This window comes from Phoxinus phoxinus (assembly GCF_949152265.1).
Source record: "Phoxinus phoxinus genome assembly, chromosome: 13".
NCBI classification, from domain to species: domain Eukaryota; kingdom Metazoa; phylum Chordata; class Actinopteri; order Cypriniformes; family Leuciscidae; genus Phoxinus; species Phoxinus phoxinus.
This window is the reverse complement of record NC_136888.1, coordinates 34,531,147-34,556,146: the sequence shown is the minus strand read 5'-3', so window position 1 is coordinate 34,556,146 and position 25,000 is coordinate 34,531,147. Positions and strand designations below refer to the sequence as shown.

The window sequence follows — 25,000 nt, the reverse complement described above, 5'->3', positions numbered from 1 at the left end:
GACAGAACATGCAGAACACAACCAGAAGCACAAACACAGCATGACGTCTCAAACCTTCACTGGCAAAGTCAGCAGAAAGGAAACGTTTCACATGCTCTGAGAAAACAGAAAATATCATGGATGAAAGAAAGAGAAAGTCAGGAAAAATTAACTTTTGTTACATCAAGACACAAATATTACATCTCCATTGATGATTTATTCACAACTACTTTTTTTGATGGATGTAAATGAGCTGACATGTACAATAATGATACTCTCCATTCGAAGGTGTCAAAATAAAAGTCCTGGATGAGAATAAGAGTCTTCTGCAGTGCAAGTCAAGATCTCAGATACATCAATCACAATCTACAAATAGACAAATTTGACTCTACTATAAATATCTCGAGTCAGTAAATCACTTTAAAATGACAATGTCACTGAAATTGATAAAAAATAAAAATAAAAATTTTAAGACAGCAAAATTTTCGTAATCACACATCGAAAGTATAATACTATAAAATATCTGTTTGTCCAAACAATGGCAGACGGGTTATTGTACTTCAGTCTTTTCACTCCCAGTATTTGACTGTGAACCGTTTTCATGTCCATATTTCATAATTTTCTTCTTGTATCAGAATACTTAGAATGATAGATAATAATAATAACTGAATGATATAATAATGACACACTTGTGTTCTGTAGATCTGCTTATGTCTGAACTGAACTTGAAGAACTTCAGCAGCGATCGTCAGTTATTGAACTGAACTGAAGCAACGTTAAACTGAATTGAGCTAACTATTGTCTTCACTCTTTACAGCAGAATCAAATTTGAAATAGAATTTTGCAACATTAACTCATGTTCATAACTGTGAAGATGAATATTGCAGTTTGTCACGATCCTCCTGCCATAGAAAAGCACCATATGAATATTCAAGGCAAAAATGTTCGTTCCAAAAGGGCTTTATTGATGTTTGTGTGTTTAATTCCTGTAAAATCAAAGGTCAAAGTGTGTGTGTGTGTGTGTGTGTGAGGTCACGCCAGCTCGTCGTCTTCCTCTCTCCTCATCTCCTCGATCAGCCTCTTCCTCTCTTCAGCTTGTCTCAGTCGCATCAGCACCACACTCTCGTAGTCACGCTCGTTACGTAGACAACTCTGAGAAACACACACACACACACACACATATAAAGATGATTGTGTTTTTGACATGTGGTTGCGTGTTACATTCACACAAATGCGATCAGGAAACCTGGTCAAGTCGAGACAATTGTATTCGTTTGTATTTGTTTCAAAGCAGCTTTACTGAAAATCATGATGCACGGGTTTATAATATCTTATAGTCGCATTCATCAGATTACAGCTGACGATAATATAGTTATTTACATATACAGGTGAAACTGGAGAAATGAGAATATGATTCAGAAGTTCATTTATTTCAGTAATTCAACTTAAAAGTTGAAACTAATATATTATATAGACTCATTACATGCAAAGTGAGATATTTCAAGCCTTTATTTGTTATAATTGTGATGATTATGGCTTACAGCTTATGAAAACCTTTTCACAATATTCTAATATTGAGCCATAATCATCAAAATTATAACAAATAAAGGCTTGAAATATCTCACTTTGCATGTAATGAGTCTATATAATATATTAGTTTCACCTTTTAAGTTGAATTACTGAAATAAATCATATTCTCATTTCTCCAGTTTCACCTGTACACACAGATTTGCTATAGTATCTATGTGAGAACTGTGTGTTAGTGATGTTTAATTCTTGCACTTTTAAGCCGGTTCACAGAATCGAACCGAATCAAACATGAGCGTGTCTAGAAATGAACGAATCAAACCTACAGGCGAGTTGAGAGTCATGTTCGAATCAAAAAGAATCGAATCGAATGAGCTGCTTCTAAATGTCGAAGCTTCTGTTTGATTGGTTGATCCTGAACTGGCTCTTGGTTCAGTAACCCTCATTGGCTCATTCGCTGCTACTGCGGATGAGCATCTTGAATCATCCTGGAACTAAAGTCCGATTCAGTTCAATTCTGTGAACCGACTCAAAAGAATGATTCGTTCAATAACCGAACATCACAACTGTATGTATGCGGATAAAGTAGATAAAACATACATCCAGTTATACTGTACATGTGACCCTGGAGCACAGCACCAGTCTGGAGCCGCACGGGTATATCTGTGGCAATAGCAACTATACATTGTATGGGTCAAAAATATCCATTTTTCTTTTATGCCAAAAATCATGAGGATATTAAGATCATGTTCCATGAAGATATTTAGTAAATGTCCTACCGTAAATATATAAAACATGTATTTTTGTGAGTGAATGCAGCACAATCGTGAACATAAATGCACAACTTTAAAGGAGATTTTCTCAATGTTTACATTTTTTTGCTCCTCAGATTCCAGATTTTCAATAGTTGTGTCTCGACCAAATATTGTCCTATCCTAACAAACCACACATCAGTGGAGAGATTATTTATTCAGCTTTCATGTGATGTATACATCTTAGTTTTACAAAAAATTGACCCACGTGACTGGTTTTGTGGTCAGATATATAGAGCTGGGCGAATAACATACATTGACATTGATACACAATAATGAAGTTGAGATTCCACAAAAGGTTCTTCATAAAGAAATGGATATTTTGAGAACTGACCACTGAGAGGTTCTTTAGGGAAACAAATGGTTCTTCTATCGCTGAGAAAATGTCCTTTTGGACATTTATATTTTACGGTGTTTATTGTTTTACAGGAGTGTCCAGTCTGTACGCAGGTCAAGTGAAGAACCGGCAGCGGAGCTCATAGATCTGACTCAACATTGAGGATTTTGTTGAGTCTGAGTCAGTTTCTCGAGTTCCTGTTGTGTTGTGGGTCACCGCTGTCTGACTCAGCATCAGATCATCATCCGGCGCAGGACACAGATTTAGTGCTGATACTATAGAGTTTGTTCTATGCAAATGTAATGTGGTGAAGTTTCTACACCGAAAAATTGTACACCCGTTTTTTTCAGTGTATAATCTTCAATGTTACAAACCTCAAACCATAAGCATGACAGGTTTTCATCTCTAAACGCTCTTATTTGTGCCTCAGATTATGCGTCTTTCCTCATTACCGGTTCAGAAAGAAATGATAAGCAACTATACCGCGCTCCACAAACCTGGAAGACTTCACAGCAATTAAAGAGAATTAATCAACACACTGGAATGAAGGTCAACCAATCAGAATCAAGAATTCAACAGCTTCTACTCTCTGTTAAACTGTTTAAGACTGGCTGATATGATCTTAAACCTCAATATATGTCATTTTAATAGTAAATTAGATTTTAGTACTCCAAAAGATTACATGACTTAATTATTAATGTCAATAATAAATTATTATTATTTATTAGTACTCACGCACACAGAAAGCCGACTCTTAGATCGCACAAGGTCCCAAATTCAGCAACAGTTAAACACAGTCAGGTGTGTGTTCAGTGGAGTAAACAGCTGAGAAAGAAAGTGTGTGTGTATCAGTGTATTATATCCGTGCAGCTCTTAACCCTCTGGGGTCGGCAAACGCGCCGGCGCGTTCTGCTGGGTTTTTTCCACATAGCAGCAACATACTTAAAGTTCTCTGGCATTTATGGTCATATAAATAAAATCAATACATGATTATAAACTATAGAGGGTCTTCTATTATTTGTGTACACTCACATTAACATCAAAACCTTTTGTTTTTGTAAAATAAATAAATTAAGCAAGTCTCTGCAAAAATCTTTCTGAAACAAGTCTGGAAAATGAACTGAAACTCAGCTAATACTTATCAGCCAAACATGAAACATACGTCTAAAGAAAGATTTAAATGTCTACTTTTAAACAAATCAATTCACATTTAAAACAAATATTCTCCTGGAACTAAAGAGAAGTTCAGTTTATCCTTTCTCAGCTCATTATCGGTAATTTGTTCACACACACTCGCAGAGCGCGCTATTCATAAGATAATGTGTTGAGGCCCTCTATGCAAAATAGATAAATGCCCCCAGGCAAATTAAGGCAAAACATTAATTCATTCACTTTTCCTGGCGTTTGGAAGATGGCACGCTACACCGGCGAGGAAGCTCTTCAGCTCGTCCTGGATAGTGATGAAGAGTTCACATTTTCCTCAGAAGAAGAGCGGGACTCCGACGATGAACGTTTGTATTTTAAAGAGCGACTTGATCCAGCCGTGGATACAATTTCGGAAGAGTAAGTCTTTTAGTTTAACTTACTAAACGTCCCATGGCATGAAAATGTCACTTTATGAGTTTTTCCCCTAGCCTGGTCCCCCAGTGGCTAGAAATAATGATAGATGTAAACCAATCCTGCTCCGCTTTTGAGAAAATTAAATCTCAGACGGGCGGATCTGGGATCTTCCCTATATGTCGCCATACGGGAAAAGGTTACCTCCCCTTTCTCTGCTTTGCCCCGCCCATTAAGAAAATGAGCACCGCGAGCACAATCTTAGTTTTTCCTCGAGAGACATCAGGCTTGCAAACGAGCGAAGCAGTTGCTCAGTGTTTGGATGTACAAATGAACACAAAAGTATTTTTCTTAGTTCCTTCATCCGAGGCTCTGAAGAACCGGTGGGTAATGTGCACTTCTGATGTGTAACCGTTCAATACTGTTTATGCATCAGTAAATCAAGCCAGTGACTATGATCAACTTCACATCAGTTTCTCTTAGTAGAATGAAAATAATCTTATTTAAACTGTGATTAAAATATATGCAAGCGATCACAGAACAATCCCTTTCCAATCGCCCAAGCTGTCAATCACACAGCGCGAGTTTATCTGAACACTTGCCAAAACTCGTTATGAAATCACTGACGCGGTTACATGAAGCTCTTACTGTATTTACATCGTGTTTGCATTGGTGAGAGTGCAGAAACTGCGTTTTAAAGATGAGATCACTTCATTCACGCGATCATTAGACTGTCATCTGCTCATCACTGCAACCTTTCATGTGAAGGGAATAGATCTAAATACTTAGATAGATCTAAATAATTTTGATGATTATGGCTTACAGCCAATGAAAACCTTTTCACAATAATCTAATTTTAAATTTGGGGTTTTCATAAGCTGTAAAACATAATCATCCAAATTATAACAAATAAAGAGTTTCAATATCTCACTGTGCATGTAATGAGTCTATCGTTAGCCTCATAGCATAATTGCCTAAGTCATTTTTTGGCCAAATTGTGATATCTGCCTATTTTTACTGTCCTTCCACTGCTGCATCATCCTGCCTTTCTGCCTATGTCCTTAGCCAATCACAACACTTATTAGGATCCAAAAACACTATCTGCCTTAGTCATCTCTTTGACTTAGGCAGTTTTGATACAAGCAAAATGGCAAAAAACATGGAAAGACAGATGTCCAGAAGTGATGTATTAGCTCTTCTGTTTGATTCGTTTTCATCTGGTAAGAGTTCATATTTCTTAAATTTTCTAGACACTAAATGTAATTTCAGTCAATCAAAGGGATTATAAACTGTGTATTTAAACTTGAAATCACATTTTTTGCTACAAGATAAGTAGCTAGCAAACACTAGCTAAATATTACCTCATTTCTGGTCAGAACATCACCATAAAAAGACATTTAGGTAATTTTAGGCAAGTGAAGTAATTTTTCAAGCATTTACTTTTAATTTTAAGGCGAGACACGGCAGGCAAAATTTTTTTTTTTTTCACTGGGCAAATTTGAGATTTTGGCCTATTTGTCTTCAATAACATGTCTTCTTTCAGACTTGTGGTGAAAAAAAGTCCAAAATACACATTTAGGTCTTTATTTTACTACACTTTGTCTATTTGCGTCCGGAGATTTCTCAGAAATTCAACAAAAGTTGGCGTTCTAAATCAACGCGCTGCTCCGCGATCTCTCTCTGCTTCCTTTTAATCACGCACACGTCTGGAAATTCACACTCCACGTGATTACATTGTCATCTTTGAGACTGCACGAATGCATCCATCCCCATACAAGGTGACTCAGCTATACCACAATGACTTCATGAAGTTATCTGGGGCCTATGTCACCAATATTCGACCAGGTAAAAAGGTTGGTGACCCCACAGTCCATGGCCTCCGGGCTCTCCAGTACTTGGCTAATGGTCAAATCCGGTACAAGTTGGAATTTGAGTCTGAATGGGAAGACCTGCCTCAGCGAATCAACATCCCCAAATAACCATTCCACTGGGTCCCACTCTTTCCTGCCCAATTGCCAATTACTCTCAGGAAATTCAATGACTTGCAGACAATGAAACCAGTACTACCAAGAGTGGCCCACCAGTACTATGACAACCTCCCTCAATAGACAGTGTGAAAATGAGTGTGCACAGCACCTGAGTAGAACTTGGTGGTAAAGGAAAAGTGGTTAAGGTTAGACATTAAGAAACAACTTGGTTAGGGTTAAGTTACACATCTTGGTTATATTTAGGAGAATAAAAAAACTATGGTTATGTTATGTTTGCACATCACCTGAGTGGAACTTCGATTAAGGGTGGAAAAGGAAAACAGTAGTTAAGGTTAGACATTAAGAAACAAATTGGTTATAGTTGGCAAGTTACACATCTTGGTTATATTTAGGAGAGAAAAACAACTTTTGTTATGTTATGTTTGCATTTATATGTAAGAGAAAAAATGCCTAAGTCATGGCATGTTCTGCCTAAGTCACTTTTATTTGTTAGGCAATTGGTGATGGATATTTTTCTTTTTGCATACTTGTTCACACATCTGGTTGAATGTACTGTCATAATATCAATAAAAAATCACAATGTGATTTCTAAATATTGTGTTTTTTCATGTTTCCCAAAAACGTTGAAATATGACTTAGGCAATTATGCTATGAGGCTAACGCTATATAATATATAAGTTTCACTTTTTAAGTTGAATTACTGAAATAAATGAACTTTTGCACCATATTCCAATTTTTAATTTGTAAATTGGAACGTCTCTTCTGCTAAGCAATTTGCTAAGCGCTTGAGAGCGTGTGCGTGTCTGTGAAAACTAAGATGAGCAGGAGAGATGAAGAGAGAGTGATTCTGCAGAGTTACAAGCATCTGGAAGAGATGACCGGGGTCTCTCGCTCGCATCAACCACAGGAGAGGGAGAGGGAGAGGGAGAGGGAGAGGGAGAGTGAGTGAGTGAGTGAGTGAGTGAGTGAGTGAGAGAGAGAGAGAGAGAGAGAGAGAGAGAGAGAGAGAGAGAGAGAGAGAGAGAGAGAGAGAGAGAGAGAGAGAGAGAGAGAGAGAGAGAGAGAGAGAGAGAGAGAGAGAGAGAGAGAGAGAGAGAGAGAGAGAGAGGGGAAGCACGAACGCCATTATCATTCCAGCTCCATGAGCTCAGGCCTCGTCTCCCACCTAACCACCAAATATCACGCAAGCTCAATTAAGTACATAAACAACTGCTGCATCTTCAGTAAACTCAACAGTGGAGGAAAAGAAGAGGCATCGCTTTACACATACAAACTTTCCGGAGCGGGAACGCCGTAGAATCCCAGATCTCCAGGACACAGAACTGGGACACGGGTCGGAATGAACACTAGCGTTCAGAAGTGACGAAAGCGACGCATCCGACTGATCCAAAGTGACTCGAATTTATAATGTTACAATCTCAAATCAATGCTGTTCTTTTAGAACTTTCAAAGATCAAAGAATTCTGAAACAAACAAACAAATGTATCAGTTTCCACAAAAGCAGAAAATCATCATATTAGAATGATTTTTGAGGGTGACGCTGAAACCTGGAGTAAAAGTTCAGCTTTGGTCACACGAATAAAATAGATTTCTACTATATTCACATAGAAAACAGCGATTTTACATTGGAATAATATTGACCTGTTTTTACTGTATTTTTGATCAAATAAACACAGCTTTGGTGAGTAGAAGAGACTCTTTTTCTAAAACATTATAAAACCGTAAACCTCACCGTTGACCTCAAACAGAAGTGTATTCTATTTCAACGTTAAACTATTCTTTATTTTCTATTTATTTCTTTGTAATTATGGATCCTGAAGCAAAACCAGTTGAGACATAAACTGACATCAGAATGACCGTGTTTATGAGATTAACAGCATCATAATGTTGTAATTATCACTGGAAATGACAGTTTATTTTTTGCACACTGTAAACCTGAATAAAGTGGCAAAACTCAAATAATTTGAGGTAATCAGTTACATCAATTTTTAAAGGTAAGAAATGTAACATAATTTTTAAAGGTAAGCAGAACTTGCATATTTTTATTATGTAATCATACATTTGAATTGCTCTTAACTTGAAATATTTGAGTAAGCTTATTCACACACAACTTAAAATGATCATGTAATCTCAACTTAAATATTTTTGGTAGAGCAAACTTGGCTTAAGACAATGCTACCTTGTCCCAGCCCAGTTTCAGTTAAATTTAAGTTTGTCTAAATTAAGTTCATAGAACTTAAAACAATTAAACTATTCAACTTACTTAAAATGTGTCAGTTTTGTGACCTCAAAAGAAAAATAATGTTCTAAAAACTCATAAAAGTTAATTTGATTGAACTAATTTGTATAATTTAAGTTGGCCCTACTCAAACCAATTAATTATTGTGAGCGTTTGGGTTTACAGTGCATTTCATAAACTGTTGATGAAGAACAGCAAGTTTGCCTTGAAATACAACCTATTTGAGCTATTTGCAAGGTCACACAAGAACAGTGTTACTTTAGTATTATTTAAATTCTATTAAAGTATTTATTTCTATCTTTTATATAATAAAAGCATGCGCTAATCCTCCTCATTTAGTTCTTGTGTTCACCAGTAAGTGAAAAGAGTCCAAGTGCACATGTTTGTCTGACCAAAATCACTCGACAACATCGCATAATTACACCTTCCAAACTCATAACCGGGGCGTGTGTGTGTGCGGTTCCTGCAGGATACTGTGGTGTGTGTGTGTGTGTGTCGACATGCAGAGACCCGTACGACACGACGGGACCAAACCGCAGAGTGTAAACACACCGGTGACATCAACGGCTGATGATGTCAGCGCTCGTCTCGCCATCACGTCTTCAGCAAAACTCTATGTGTGTGTGTGTGTGTGTGTGTGTCTCACTGTGAGACCAGAGTGACGCATCTGGAATTTGACAATTTGTCTTGTCTTTTTTTTTTAAATAGCATGACTAAAAACATTCTTGGAGTTTGTTTAACAAAGTGTTATTGTAGTTTCATTGTGAAACTGTTATAGTTTTTGTATTCATATTTCAAATTAATTTATATTTATTCAAATAAATATGTCTATGTAGTTTTTATTCATTTTTATATATATAAAAAAGGTTTTTATTCAAATATAAAAAAGTTTTTGTTTAACCCTGTTACTATTTCAGTCTTTCTACTTCTAAATTTCACATTTAATTCAATATTTATTTGATTATTTGTAAAATTTACTAGCAACTTCAGAGTGAAAATTGTTCAGTATTATTTATAAACTATTATAGTATTTATTAATATTTAGAACTTTTATATAGCTTTTATTTGTATATTTTCAGCTTTATTTTAATTTGAGTTTTAATCCGTTTTAACCAATATTTAGGTTCTTTCATCATTTTATTTTGTTCGCTCAATTGTGTTTCTTCCTGCAAAAAAATGATATCTATGAACATTTTTAGTATGGATTGAGACACAACAAAACTGCACTCGTTACAATTACAAATTACTGACTTCTAGCTATATCTCTATGCAGTTTTACTTGATCTTAGCGCTGCGTTCGACACTATAGATCATAAAATACTCTTAGATCGATTACAAAATTACACTGGTATTCAGGGTCAGGGAAGCTGGTTTAGATCATATCTATCAGACCGTTACCATTTTGTCTTTTTAAACGAGCTAAAATCTAAGATAACGTCAGTAAATTATGGAGTGCCTCAAGGCTCGGTGTTCGGCCCTCTGCTATTTTCAATATATATGCTGCCACTTGGTAATATTATAAGAAAACATGTGGAATTAGTTTCCACTTTTATGCCAATGATACTCAGTTATATATTTTATACATCACAACCATGAAATCTCTAAATTATCTAAGTTGACAGAATGCGTTAAAGATATAAAATATTGGATGACCTGTAATTTTCTTCTACTAAATTCAAATAAGAGGTATTGCTTATTACTCTTAAAATATAATTTGCATTTAGAAGGATGTTACTTCATCTTCTTTAGGTAAAGACATAGGAGTTATATTAGACAGCAACTTGTCTTTCAAAAATCATTTCATATGATTTTTGAAAGAAAATTACAGGTCATCCAATATTTGATATCTTTAACACATTCTGTGTTAAACTTAGATAATTTAGAGATTTCATGGTTGTGACGTATAAAATATATAACTGAGTATCATTGGCATAAAAGTGGAAACTAATTCCACATGTTTTCTTATAATATTACCAAGTGGCAGCATATATATTGAAAATAGCAGAGGGCCGAACACCGAGCCTTGAGGCACTCCATAATTTACTGACGTTATCTTAGATTTTACCTTGTTTAAAAAGACAAAATGGTAACGGTCTGATAGATACGATCTAAACCAGCTTCCCTGACCCTGAATACCAGTGTAAATTAGTAATCGATCTTAGAGTATTTTATGATCTATAGTGTCGAACGCAGCACTAAGATCAAGTAAAACTGTATAGACATATAGCCTTGGTCACAGGCTAGGAGTCAGTCATTTATTATTCTAATGAGTGCAGTTTCGGTGTGCCTGAATCCAGACTCAAAATTTTCATAGATATAATTTTTTTGCAGGAAGAAACACAATTAAGCCAACAAAATAAAATAAAAACAGCCTTCTTCCGCCTCATAAACATCGCTACGCTCCGGAACATGCTCGGAAGAATGCGTTAAAGATATCAAATATTGGATGACCTGTAATTTTCTTCTATTAAATTAAAATAAGACTGAGGTATTGCTTATTACTCTTAAAATATAATTTGCATTTAGAAGGATGTTACTTCATCTTCTTTAGGTAAAGACATAGGAGTTATATTAGACAGCAACTTGTCTTTCAAAAATAATTTCATATGTTACGAAAACAGCCTTCTTCCGCCTCATAAACATCGCTAAGCTAAACATCGCTAATGCAGAAAAACTAGTTCATGCATTCATGACCTCTAGACTAGATTACTGTGATGCATTACTAGCTGGTTATCCTGCATTCTCAATAAACAAGCGACAATTAGACCAAAATGCAGCCGCTAGGGTTATTACCAGGTCAAGAAAATATGATCATATAACATACATTTTATAATCTCTACACTGGTTACCTATTAGGTTCTGTGTCATACCACAGAACCTGAATGTGAAGAACTGAACATCTTCAGACACATTTGTTCTGCGTCTGGCAGACGTCACTTTGCTTTACTCCCTACGGCCAGATAAACACACACACACACACACACACACACACTTAAGAATGATAGCTATAGATAACGTGATGATGACAAGCAGAACATCTCTCCTCTTCACACTGGCTCAGATCTCCGCACACATGGCTATCCTCAAGCGCGTTCAGGAACGAGTGCTGAAAACCCTGAGCTTTAGAGAGAACGTTATTAATCCCGGTCCATATCTGTCATCGGGAGAGCTCAGCTCCAAAACTGTGTGTGTCAGACGCTTAATTACAGACTCAAAACTGCAGATAACACCACCAAATCTGGAGAAATGAAGAACAGATCAAATGAAAGCAGAAGTAACTCAGAGGGAATTACCAGTCAGATTAAAGATAGATTTAAAGATATAAAGGTGTGTGTATTTTTACAAAAGTGTGTCAAACACTGCTATGATTTTCCGTGTAATTGTCTGTTGCAGACGAAAGTAGTTTAGAAATGTTTATGAGAGAAATCATATTATGTGAGAAATATGTAAAATAAATAAAATGTGAAATACAAAAATAAAATATGGCATAAAGACATAAATTAATGAATACGTAATAAATATTGCATGAATAAAAAAAAAAGTTAAAAAGCGATTAAAAATTGTGGAAAAAGAAATGGTAATAAAATACTAAAATAAATGATGTGCCAAGAAATAACACATAATAATTTCTATAATGAATGGAAAATATATAAATAAATAAAATCTAGTATAAATAAATAAGTTATGTGAAAAATAAATGGTAAATACAATACTAAAAAATTATGAGGCACAAAAAAACTTTCAAGTATTGTAAAGTAAAATATTAAATAAATAAAAGATAGTATAAATAAATCATTTAATTAAATAAAATATAGTAAAAATAAGTCAAATAAATATGGCAGGACTAAATGTGAAAATAGTAAATAAAAATACTAAAAAAGAACTTCAAGTATTGTAAAATAAAATCTAGCATAAACAAAATATAGTATAAAAAAATAAATATTGCAAGACTATTTAAGAGAATTAAAAAAAATTAAAAGTTAAAAGATGATGAAAAATTCTGGAAAAAGAAATGGTAAATCAAATATTTGCAAATAACGTGGCACAAAAGATCTTCCAAGTATTGTGTGACTTAACGGCAACTGTTCATTGATAAAGAATAAAACCTCGCCCAGAACACCTGGTCACACAACACACACAAACTAGAGCAAATAAAGCAGTCTGGACACATCACGGGTGTTGTTGAACACGACGGGGAGCGTTTGGCTTGTAAAACAGGCTTTTACACACAGATTTTGATGTAGCAAATGCATTCGTGTCAGAAGTCAAAGCGAGAAATAAACATGACAACATTTAACTAACTTCATCTGAGCTGAGAGAGTGTGTGTTTGTGTGTGTTTAACCTTTAGAGCTGCGATTACTCCAAATCATGCCAATGTTGAAGAGCAAAAACACCAGCCAGCAGCTTCAGAACACAGATGCTCTGAAATATTCAATATATGATGTATAAATCACGGAAGTCAAACCTTATTAAGGGAGCAGATGATGTCAGCAGAGAGGCATTCAGGAAAGAATGTCACACACACCCATTATTATCCATTAAAAAGCGTGTTGCATTTACAGTAAAGCTGGCACTAGTGTGAGTAATGCCATCTGAGCTCATTAATGTGCCGTTTATTGATCTGTGCTCATTAATGTGCAACGGACCGGCCGTGGGGAATGCAGAGATTAAATATTGCTTTGAAACTTGAAAAGAAAATCCAAACAAAATTAAGGAGACGTGAGGACATAAACCAAGGACACGTACATTGCATAAAACACACACTGATACCGCCAATAGAAAACTGATAATAAAAATACAAAAAAATATGTCGGAAGATATTATTGTTCTTCTATGGAGTTGATAATGATTGATAAAAGGTGAAACTAATATATTATATAGACTCATTACATGCAGAGTGAGATATTTCAAGCCTTTATTTGTTATAATTTTGATGATTATGGCTTACAGCTTATGAAAACCCCAAATTAATATATATAGAATATTGTGAAAAGGTTTTCATAGTTATAATAATAAGCCATAATCATCAAAATGATAACACATATCCTCATCAGATCGGCGAACAGGATTGTTTAGCGGAGCGATTAAGGCGAGACACTACGGGTGAATAGGGTACAATTTTAAAATAACAGATATCACCATGAAACTTCCTCAGGTGATTACTTACACAAGTTCATAAAAAAATTGTATTACAAGTTTTTGAAATTTGTACGTTGAATTATGCAAATTAGGCATTATCTCATTAAATACGCGCACTTTTGCATATATTTTCGGTAGATAGATCTGAACATATGATAAAGCCAGGGGCAAAATTATTTTTTCATTTTGATTACACACAAGATGCAAGAAGATGTTCAGAGGGATTTCAGGATATATGCTTTCATGACCTAGGAAATCAAAATGTACAGTCCATGGCCTTAAAATATCAATTTTCGCCATATTTTTTTATTAAAATGTCACATAAATCAGGCCAGGAATGATTTATTAACAAATCTCTCTGAACATATCTTCAGAATACTGCTAAGTGTGTAACTGGAGAGTTTGGTGAACATCGGCTGAGATGTGTCACTGGAGAATGACAAAAAACTCATTTTGAGAAAACAGCATTTAAAGATTTGTAATGTAAAAAAATCATACTTTTTTAGTGGAAACAACTATTTACTGACACAATATCTTATCAAATCATTAGCAACAACAATACAAACCACACCAAATAAATAAATCACATCAAAACTTATAAACAGCATTTATGGCCTTTAACTGAGCAGAAAAACAGTCAGAAACACACATCTGAGTGTCAGAGCGCGTCACGTGATGCTTCTGAACCAATCACGGCGTCAGAAATTGACATCAGCCAATGAGATTTCGCTTTTAGGGTTAAATGCCCATTGTACTTTCACGATTGGTTGCTGATTAAAAGGAAATGACCATATTTGGATCGACAGCATTGCACAGGAGAGAGAGCTTCCCAGCGGTGTGTGTGATTAAAGGAAGCAGAGAGAGATCGCGGAGCATGATGATTCAGAACGGCAACTTTTGTTGAATTTCAGAGAAATCTACAGACGCAAACAGACACAGTGCAGTCAAATAAAGACTAAATGTGTATTTTGGACTTTTTTTCACCACAAGTCTGAAAGATGATGTTATTGAAGACAAATAGCCCAAAATCTCAAAATTGACCAGTGAAAAAAAAACGATGTTTTTGCCTGCCGTGTCTCGCCTTAAGAGTGAAAACATAAGATAATTAGACAAAAGAGCACTTCCCCAAAAAACATCTTGTACAAGAAGAAGTCTGTACAAACACAACCAGAGTCTGGATCCAACTCAACAATCTGTGCCTCTCAATCATAAGGCCAAAGCAATCAAGCAAACTCCAGCTATACTGAGCAAGTCTGTTAGCATGAACGAGAGGAGCGCGAGCTGATGAACTTCACAGATGAATGCTGGGTTTACGTGAGCGATCAGACCGGTGTGTTTGAAGCAGAAGACGGAAGGGAGGATCTTTGTTTATTGGACGTGTTTGAAAGGAGTCTGACGGAAAGCAAGCGTGAAGAAATCCCAGATCCCGAGCTTTCCCTTCGAATCTGGCGTCCATCCGCGATCCCAGACGGCAGAGGGAACATTTGAGGATGTTTGGGAGGAAAAAAAACTCTTTCCAAATGAAGAAACTAAATATTTAATAACCGGAGGAAGCAAGCAAACGTATAATTCATCGGTCCTGCAATATAACTTGTTATACATCAAAAGCTGGTGTTTCCCAGTGACATGTGACCCGCTCTGGAGAAATGAGTCGGGATATGGGCCGATTATGTGGAAAAACAATTAAATAATATATATTTTTGGGGCTAATTTCAAAGAACAGACATTCAAAAATAATCTCACAAAGTTTCGTAGTCCAGATAATTGAGTAAAGGTGTTTAAATGACTATTAAAGTTGACAAAGTTTTACTAAATTCGCTGGAAATGAACATTATTTTCTCAACTCTGAGCGTGTCCCAGGTATCCCCTGAAGCGTCACTATCTCTGCTCTCCAAATATGGTGTTACACGTTGTATAGAACCAATCAAAAAGCTTATAAATGTACACAAACGCTGATCATTTGTCAACGGGAAGCCCCGTTTCGACTGGCCGGCACGCGATTGGTCCAGCCGTCCTCCTGTCAGACTCAGCGCTCGGTGTAAACAAGCTCAAGATCTCCTCAGAAACATGAAATATGATTCATTTGAGAAATGTCGTGTGATATATTAATGTCTTTGGTCAAATTAAGCTGTAAAATAAATAGTTTATCCCTTTAAATGCAATGGATTTTGAAAGATATCAACAAAAAACGGGCAAAAAAACTTTAAAAGCGATTTTCTCAGGTTTTCAATTGGAAAAAGAGGACAGACCATAATTCAAATGTGTATATCTTTACAACCACTCAAGGTATGAGTTTGACAAGGATATCATTTGAAAGCTTATGGTCTCTTCTCTCCATTAATACCACATTTTTGAAATTTGGGTCACTGTGACTCATTTTGCTGGATCAGGTCACATATACTGTATACGAAATGGCCGACACGCAGCTAGGGGTCACGTGACTGGGAGATCCCTTATCTGTTGTCTTCTGGTCAGAATCTGGCATTTGGAAATGATTCTCTAGATATGATTGTCTAGATATGATTGTCTTTGCGCACGCAGACAGGCTGAACTGGTTTTATCTGTCTCAGCAGAAACCGGCTGGTAATGAGGAACAAACACTTACTGGATTTAGCTTGAGTTTGTGAGGACCTTAGTATGCAATATGTCAAAGCTATGGCATGTTCTAATGGTGGAAAAATATATACATCTGATGTGTTGACATTAAATAGCTCAGAATTTAATAAATAAATAAATATATTATTTAAATTAATTAATTAAAAATATATAATAATGAATATAAATAAATAAATACAAATATAATAATAAATACAGAGTATAAAAATAAATAAATAACAATAAATAAATAAAAGATGGATGGATAAGTTGCTCTGTACAACAATGAAAACCTGTCCAAAAACATACTTTTCCTTATAAATTATCACTTGTGAGAAATCCGACTTTTATAGATAATCATTATCATTATCTCTTCTCGGATTAAATCAATATTTATTCAATTAATTGATGTATTTATACACTTGGAACTTCTACAGACTAAAACCTGAGTGAACATTAGCATGAGATCTTCCATTTCCTTCCTAAAAGCATAACAACGTTTCCATAAAACATAAACAGCTCAATTTTGTCTCAAAAAAAGAAGAAATGCCAATAGTAATAGTGTTATTTATGCATAAATGCAATCATTCAGAGTAAACACTTCCAAGTAAATGAATAAATGCAATAATATAATTGATGCCAATAAGTATATATATAAAGTTTTTTCATAATAAAACGCATTAGTGCTAATTTTCAACATTTTCTTTAAAACTATGTTATTATGATAAAGTGTGTCTGTTAACAATCACATATGAAAGATGCAGGATGGAGAGTAACACCGGGTTAAAGGTTTTGAGAAATGCATTGGCAAGCTAACAAAATATCCTAGAGCTCACCTGTATATTTAGCTGTAAAACAAGGGTAATAATAATAACCAATTTCAGATTTACACACCAATAAAAGCCATGCAAGCAAAAACAGGGCCATTCACAGGTCGGTCAGATGATGACTTGCAATTTAACTGGGCGATTCATAACCATTCATACAGGTAATAATGTGCTTTATAGACAACATTTAGTGTCAAACCTCCTAAACTACAGTCAGACCAAAAACAAAAACGTTTTTTTTTGTTTTTTCACTAGTGTGTGCAGGACACTATAGTTCATTATGTAAGTGAGGAGAGCAAAATAAAGTGAACTGTGACATATTATACCCAATTATTCTTCATACAGTGACCAGTAACATTTGGGGCCAAACATGATTGGGCCACTCTGAGCTGACCGTGTGTTCTTCAGTGTGTGTCTGTAATTGCTAATGCTCTTTTCACACACACACTGAACACACTGAAGCATTGCTTGCTCACTGGTCGAGCTAAACTGGTATTATCTAATTGTGTAGTTAAATTTACCAGCTGACAGATATTCAACATAATTCATGTGTGAGACAGTCTAACACAGGGGTGCCCAATCCTGCTCCTGGCGATCGACTGTCCTGCACAGTTCATCTCCAACCCTAATCAAACACACCTGCCTTTAATTTTCAAGTGATCCTGCCAAGACATTAATTGGTTGCTTCAGGTGTGTTTGATTAGGGTCGGAGATGAACTGTGCAGGACAGTCGATCGCCAGGAGCAGGATTGGGCACCCCTGGTCTAACAGAAGAACGGACAAAACCTGTGTGTGTGTGTGTGTGAGAGACAGTCTAACAGAAGAACGGACAAAACCTGTGTGTGTGTGTGTGTGTGTGTGTGTGTGTGTGTGTGTGTGTCTGTGTGAGACAGTCTAACAGAAGGACGGACAAAACCGGTCAAATATCAACTGAGTTCTGCTCATATTTTATAACCATTTTATAAACTATAGCGAATAAACGAGAAATGTCAGGAATAAACTGCGGTTGGACAGAAAGCGCTTCATCTCTTCAGTGTTAAAACAACAACAACAAGTCTTGCCTCGACATGACTCGAAATCAGGAGACAAAAGAAACGGGTTTCATTTAGGCCTTGATGTGTGTGTGTGTGTGTGTATCTGTGTATACAAGTCTGCGTGTGTGTGTGTGTGTGTTTGTGTGTGTCTGTCTGTCTGTGTGTATCTGTGTATATAAGTCTGTGTGTGTGTCTGTCTGTCTGTGTGTATCTGTGTAAGTCTGTGTGTGTGTCTGTCTGTGTGTCTGCGTGTGTGTCTGCGTGTGTATCTGTGTATGTAAGTCTGCGTGCGTGTGTGTGTGTGTGTGTGTCTCTGTGTGTGTGTGTGTCTCTGTGTGTGTGTGTGTGTTTGTCTGTCTGTGTGTATCTGTGTATTTAAGTCTGTGTGCGTGTGTCTGTGTGTGTATCTGTGTATGTAAGTCAGTCTGTGTGTGTGTGTGTGTGTGTGTGTGTTTGTCTGTCTGCATGTGTATCTGTGTATGTAAGTCTGCACGTGTGTGTGTGTGTGTCTGCGTGTGTCTGGTGTGTGTGTCTGCGTGTGCGTGTGTGTGTGTGTCTGCATGTGTGTGTCTGCATGTGTGTGTGTGTCTGCGTGTGTGTGTTGTCTGCGTGTGTGTGTGTGTACACAGTCATGGGAATGCAAGCAGGAATTACTACATGTCAACAGAACTTGTGTAACGCTGGTCCGCCTGTACACACACGTCCCAGAGCGGGAGAGCGTTGTCATTACAAAGCTTCAGTAAATCCTACAGGAACCAGAACAATGACCCGAGATCAGTGATGAGCGAAGCCCCTACAACACTGCGAGTGTGTGTGTGAGTGTGTGTGTGAGTGACAGAAACCAGCTTTGCCCTTCCCAGATTTCCCAGGAACGTGGTGATGAAGAGTGAAACCTCCCTGTGACTGAGATTACGTCTCCAGGTGTGACACACACACACACACAGGTGTAGTTGAGAGGAGGGCGGAGGCGCGGCGCAATCCACGGCTGTCTCTGGACTTTAGCACTTGTGATCGACGAAAGACTGGAGAAGACCTCCTTCAAACCAGGACTACACAACACACATCTCATGAAGTGACGAGGTCTTGTGTTACGGTAAGAGGAATTACTCTACGACACTTCCACTATTTCACTTCTGGCACAAACTGGCAAGTTTACACGCCACTGTTCAGAAAGATTGATCGGTATGATGTTAATATCAACGAAACGTGATTATTAATAAGGGTTTTTGAGGCTGGATATTCACAGAGAACCTGTTTTATAGCCTGACAAGTCTTGTCATGTGAACAGAAACACCTTCACATTCCTGCACACCTTCACAGGTGTACGTCGCTAAAACAATAAAACATCATGTTTACGGCGGGTTTAAACTCTCGGTTTGATGTTCACTGATTCTGAATTGTTGCTGAAAAGAAAAATGTTGCAGTTTGGTAACTTCACCACAATGAGAAAAGGCCCAAAAATAAACTTTCTCTTAAAAATGATCACTTTCACCTTTGAGTAAATCGATATTTATTCAATTAATTGATGTATTAATACACTTGGAACTTCTACAGACTAAAAACTGAGTGAATCTTCAATGTTGTTCCTAAAAGCAAAACAAAAGATTGTCTTGGCCTGTCCAGAAAACATTATGGCCCCTATCTTGCACCCAGCGCAATTGAGTTTGTACTGGTCGCATGTCTCATTCCTATTCTGCACCCGCACACAGCGACTCTTCCCTCCACAGACGCACGGCGGTAAATTAGGGAATGAACTTGCACTCGGGGGGGCGGTTCGGCGAAAAGAGGAGTGTGTTCCGGCGCAAACGTTCCCTGGTGATATTCTGCAGTTCCAGAAAACAACTCCGCCGCTGACCAGGAGAAACCCAGTCTAAAGACAGCGGCGCCCCGCGTTAGTCAGATGCTATTTTAAGCGCGCGTGCTTGGCCATTATGTAGCGTGTGAACAACACACACACTTTGCTTCTCTAATCTAAACAGACGCAGCAGTTTTTATTTTTGCAAATCATACATTATTACAAGAAAACATATTAACACACGAGAGAAATCATTGTTGTGTCCGTGAAGATGTGAAAAAAATAGGCATAAATCTAGATTACACATTTACCCAAATTATTATACGCCTGTTTAACCGAAGCTAATGTGTGTGTGTTTCTCCATCATCCCCAATGTCACTTCTCTGTGTTTTACGGCCCTGACGAGAACGTCGGTCTCCTCGGCTATGAACCGCTCCTGGCGTGCGCCGGCAAACCCGCCGTTATAATAGCGATCCGCCGTTATAATAGCGATCCGCCGTTATAAAAGCAATCCGCCGTTATAATAGCGATCCGCCGTTATAATAGCAATCCGCCGTTATAATAGCGATCCGCCGTTATAATAGCGATCCGCCGTTATAATAGCGATCCGCCGTTATAATAGAAATCCGCCGTTATAATAGCGATCCGCCGTTATAATAGCGATCCGCCGTTATAATAGCGAACCGCCGTTATAATAGCAATCCGCCGTTATAATAGCAATCCGCCGTTATAATAGCAATCCGCCGTTATAATAGCGATCCGCCGTTATAATAGCAATCCGCCGTTATAATAGCGATCCGCCGTTATAATAGCGATCCGCCATTATAATAGCAATCCGCCGTTATAATAGCAATCCGCCGTTATAATAGCGATCCGCCGTTATAATAGCAATCCGCCGTTATAATAGCAATCCGCCGTTATAATAGCGATCCGCCGTTATAATAGCGATCCGCCGTTATAATAGCAATCCGCCGTTATAATAGCAATCCGCCGTTATAATAGCAATCCGCCGTTATAATAGCAATCCGCCGTTATAATAGCAATCCGCCGTTATAATAGCAATCCGCCGTTATAATAGCAATCCGCCGTTATAATAGCAATTCGCCGTTATAATAGCAATTCGCCGTTATAATAGCAATCCGCCGTTATAATAGCAATCCGCCGTTATAATAGCAATCCGCCGTTATAATAGCAATCCGCCGTTATAATAGCAATTCGCCGTTATAATAGCAATCCGCCGTTATAATAGCAATTCGCCGTTATAATAGCAATCCGCCGTTATAATAGCGATCCGCCGTTATAATAGCAATCCGCCGTTATAATAGCAATCCGCCGTTATAATAGCAATCCGCCGTTATAATAGCGATCCGCCGTTATAATAGCAATTCGCCGTTATAATAGCAATCCGCCGTTATAATAGCGATCCGCCGTTATAATAGCAATCCGCCGTTATAATAGCGATCCGCCGTTATAATAGCAATCCGCCGTTATAATAGCAATTCGCCGTTATAATAGCAATCCGCCGTTATAATAGCAATCCGCCGTTATAATAGCGATCCGCCGTTATAATAGCAATCCGCCGTTATAATAGCAATTCGCCGTTATAATAGCAATCCGCCGTTATAATAGCAATCCGCCGTTATAATAGCAATCCGCCGTTATAATAGCGATCCGCCGTTATAATAGCAATCCGCCGTTATAATAGCGATCCGCCGTTATAATAGCAATCCGCCGTTATAATAGCAATCCGCCGTTATAATAGCAATCCGCCGTTATAATAGCAATCCGCCGTTATAATAGCAATCCGCCGTTATAATAGCAATCCGCCGTTATAATAGCGATCCGCCGTTATAATAGCAATCCGCCGTTATAATAGCGATCCGCCGTTATAATAGCAATCCGCCGTTATAATAGCAATTCGCCGTTATAATAGCAATCCGCCGTTATAATAGCAATCCGCCGTTATAATAGCAATTCGCCGTTATAATAGCAATTCGCCGTTATAATAGCAATCCGCCGTTATAATAGCAATCCGCCGTTATAATAGCAATCCGCCGTTATAATAGCAATCCGCCGTTATAATAGCAATTCGCCGTTATAATAGCAATTCGCCGTTATAATAGCAATCCGCCGTTATAATAGCGATCCGCCGTTATAATAGCAATCCGCCGTTATAATAGCAATCCGCCGTTATAATAGCAATCCGTCGTTACAATAGCGATCCGCCGTTATAATAGCGATCCGCCGTTATAATAGCAATCCGCCGTTATAATAGCAATTCGCCGTTATAATAGCGATCCGCCGTTATAATAGCGATCCGCTGTTATAATAGCAATTCGCCGTTATAATAGCAATCCGCCGTTATAATAGCAATCCGCCGTTATAATAGCAATTCGCCGTTATAATAGCAATCCGCCGTTATAATAGCAATCCGCCGTTATAATAGCAATCCGCCGTTATAATAGCAATCCGCCGTTATAATAGCGATCCGCCGTTATAATAGCGATCCGCCGTTATAATAGCAATCCGCCGTTATAATAGCGATCCGCCGTTATAATAGCAATCCGCCGTTATAATAGCAATCCGCCGTTATAATAGCGATCCGCCGTTATAATAGCAATCCGCCGTTATAATAGCAATTCGCCGTTATAATAGCAATCCGCCGTTATAATAGCGATCCGCCGTTATAATAGCGATCCGCCGTTATAATAGCGATCCGCCGTTATAATAGCAATCCGCCGTTATAATAGCGATCCGCCGTTATAATAGCGATCCGCCGTGGAACAAGCGCGCCGGCTCTTAAAGGGAATGTGAGAGGACGCTCTGATTGGTTTATTTCACGTTACGCCCAAACCACAGCTATGAGTAATGAAGCGACTTCAGACCAACACATTTTAGACTTGTGTCGGGCGCAAGAGTTGTTTATCCCGCCGGGAAAATAGCAACAGCGCCGGGATCCGCCCACAAAGTTACTTGCGTTTCGCATTTGATATTTGCGTTTCAGAGCGTTACAATAGGGCCCAAACAGTGTTAAAATTTTGTCTGAAAAGGGGGTAAAATTTTTTTATTTTTTTTTAAAGAGGAAAATGTTGCTGTTTTGTAACTTTACCACAATGAGAAAAGGCCCAAAAATCTAGTTTTTCTTATAAATGATCACTTTCCGCTTTAATTAAATCAATATTTATTCAATTAATTGATGTATTAATACACTTGGAACTTCTACAGACTAAAAACTGAGTAAATCTTCAATGTTGTTCCTAAAAGCAAAACAAAAGATTGTCTTGCCCTGTCCAGAAAACAAACTGAAAAGAAGCAAATGCAAATAATAATAATGTGTTATTTATGCATAAATGCGATTATATCACAGGAAGCACTTGCATATAAATAAATAGATGCAATAATAAAATTGCTACCAGTATAAAAACAGCATTTTTGTATTCGACAACTCTCATAAGGCAACATTCACAATTTTTAGTGTCACTCCCCCTTTTTTTATAGACATGAAAATGCACATTCCGAACTTACATTTTTGTAATTCAAGAATGCTTTGGAATATAGATGTAAGATTGGTCTTGTTTTAAAGAAGACATTTGAAGTGAAATAAATTAAGAAAGTGAAACAGAAAAAAAGTTATGAAAACGTACAATGTAAAAAATGTAATTACTCATTTTATATCAAATATATTTTTTCAAAACCTGGATGACTCTAAAACTGCAAAAAAAAAAAAAAAATCAAAGCCAAAAATCTGAACAAGTTGTGTTTCAAATGTTAGGTTGATATTTCAAAAAATGAGCGTTCAGTGAGATTTAGTTTGGGCGCAGTACCACACTTCTCCACTAGTTGACATTACTGCCCATATAAGGGCGCCTCCATTTCCATGTTGTTTTTTCTTTATATTCAAAACATTTTCAGAGCTTTTTTTCTAAAAGAATTGAATGGATGCTATCTTTTGAACTCTTGAAATGAAAACAAACTGAGGTTTCTACCATTCTTTCATGATTTTTCATGTTCATCACTATTTCAAAATAAAGGTCTGAACACGCCTCAGGAGTATGAACATATTCTTGCTGCAAATTGATAAATTACGGCTCCTCTGTCATTTATTTAGAAAATCAGTCACCAAATATGTAAACTAGAGATTGTAAGCTTTCAAATGATATATAGTTTGTCAAGATTAGTTTGGGATATTACTGTTTTAAATATGGGCCTTGACACTTAACACTATTATTATGAATCTTGGAGATATGATGCTCTGAAAAGGATGTAATTTAAAACACAGGTTGTTTTGTTTTGGGGATTAATTGGTTAAAGTCTTGGACATTGAGCATTTCCTTTACAAACATCCCCTCTCTCCTCTCGCTCTCGTTGCATGCTAGAGAAGGTATGCCGTTGTGTTGGCGCTCGCCGTCTCCCGCTGCTACTAAAGTGCCGATAAAACCTTTATTGGCCAACAAAACATGTTTTCTGTAGTGCCATACAAATTTAAAGAGTGAGTGTTGCGAGTCACGAAAACTGATCTAATGTGTAAACCGCAAAACAGGGCCGTGAACGCCAACTAGAGTAAACCGCTTCCTATGTGCATTATCACAACAAATGGGACTTATTACTCTTTATTACAAACTAATTGAGCCGGTTCTGAGTCACAGAGCGCTCTGAGAACGCAGGTCTACGTTACACATCAATCTAGAAGAGATTTGTGCAATTAAAATAGGAATAAATGTGATTTACAGTGAGCGAGGACGAAACATGCTGTAAAGATGTCACAATATCAGCTGTTAATCTGTAACTTTAACTAATCTTAGTCAAATACTGACTCATATGAACATGTATAGCGGGGAGTGTTATGGTTACACCAGATATATATATATATATATATTAAACATTGGACATATTTCTACATTATACAACAAAATTAATAGACAAAGATATAGTAAAATGTGCTATTTGTTTTGGAACTAGAAAGACACTAATTTTAAACTCTTTAAAAAGCCCATAATAAATAATATCAATGTTAGAGGTTAATATAAATATAAAAAATATATATATTATCAACTATATAAATGCCTCATGCATTCATTCATTATTAAAACGAGAAACACTTAAGGGGGATTACAGGCAGGACTCCGACACCAGTGTGTGTGTGTGTGTGTGTGTGTTCACAGTCATCGTG

General features: G+C 37.1%; 2 protein-coding genes across 3 annotated transcripts in view; one reads left to right on the top strand and one right to left on the bottom strand.

Annotated features, from left to right (window-relative positions):
- Positions 1-278: 278 nt before the first annotated feature.
- The window catches only part of dnajc17 (DnaJ (Hsp40) homolog, subfamily C, member 17), a 64,697-nt gene continuing 39,975 nt past the window's right edge, over positions 279-25,000 (bottom strand). Inside the window, exon 11 of the mRNA XM_079634056.1 lies at positions 279-1,131. Coding sequence (XP_079490182.1) covers positions 1,012-1,131 — 120 coding nt within the window. The 3' untranslated portion in view covers positions 279-1,011. The remainder of the gene's footprint in view (positions 1,132-25,000) is intronic.
- The window catches only part of LOC307009874 (cdc42 effector protein 2), a 9,211-nt gene continuing 3,157 nt past the window's right edge, over positions 18,947-25,000 (top strand). For both annotated transcript variants that reach the window (XR_013800122.1, XM_079634057.1), the window contains exon 1: positions 18,947-19,128. The gene's annotated coding sequence lies outside the window, so the exon portion shown is untranslated. The remainder of the gene's footprint in view (positions 19,129-25,000) is intronic.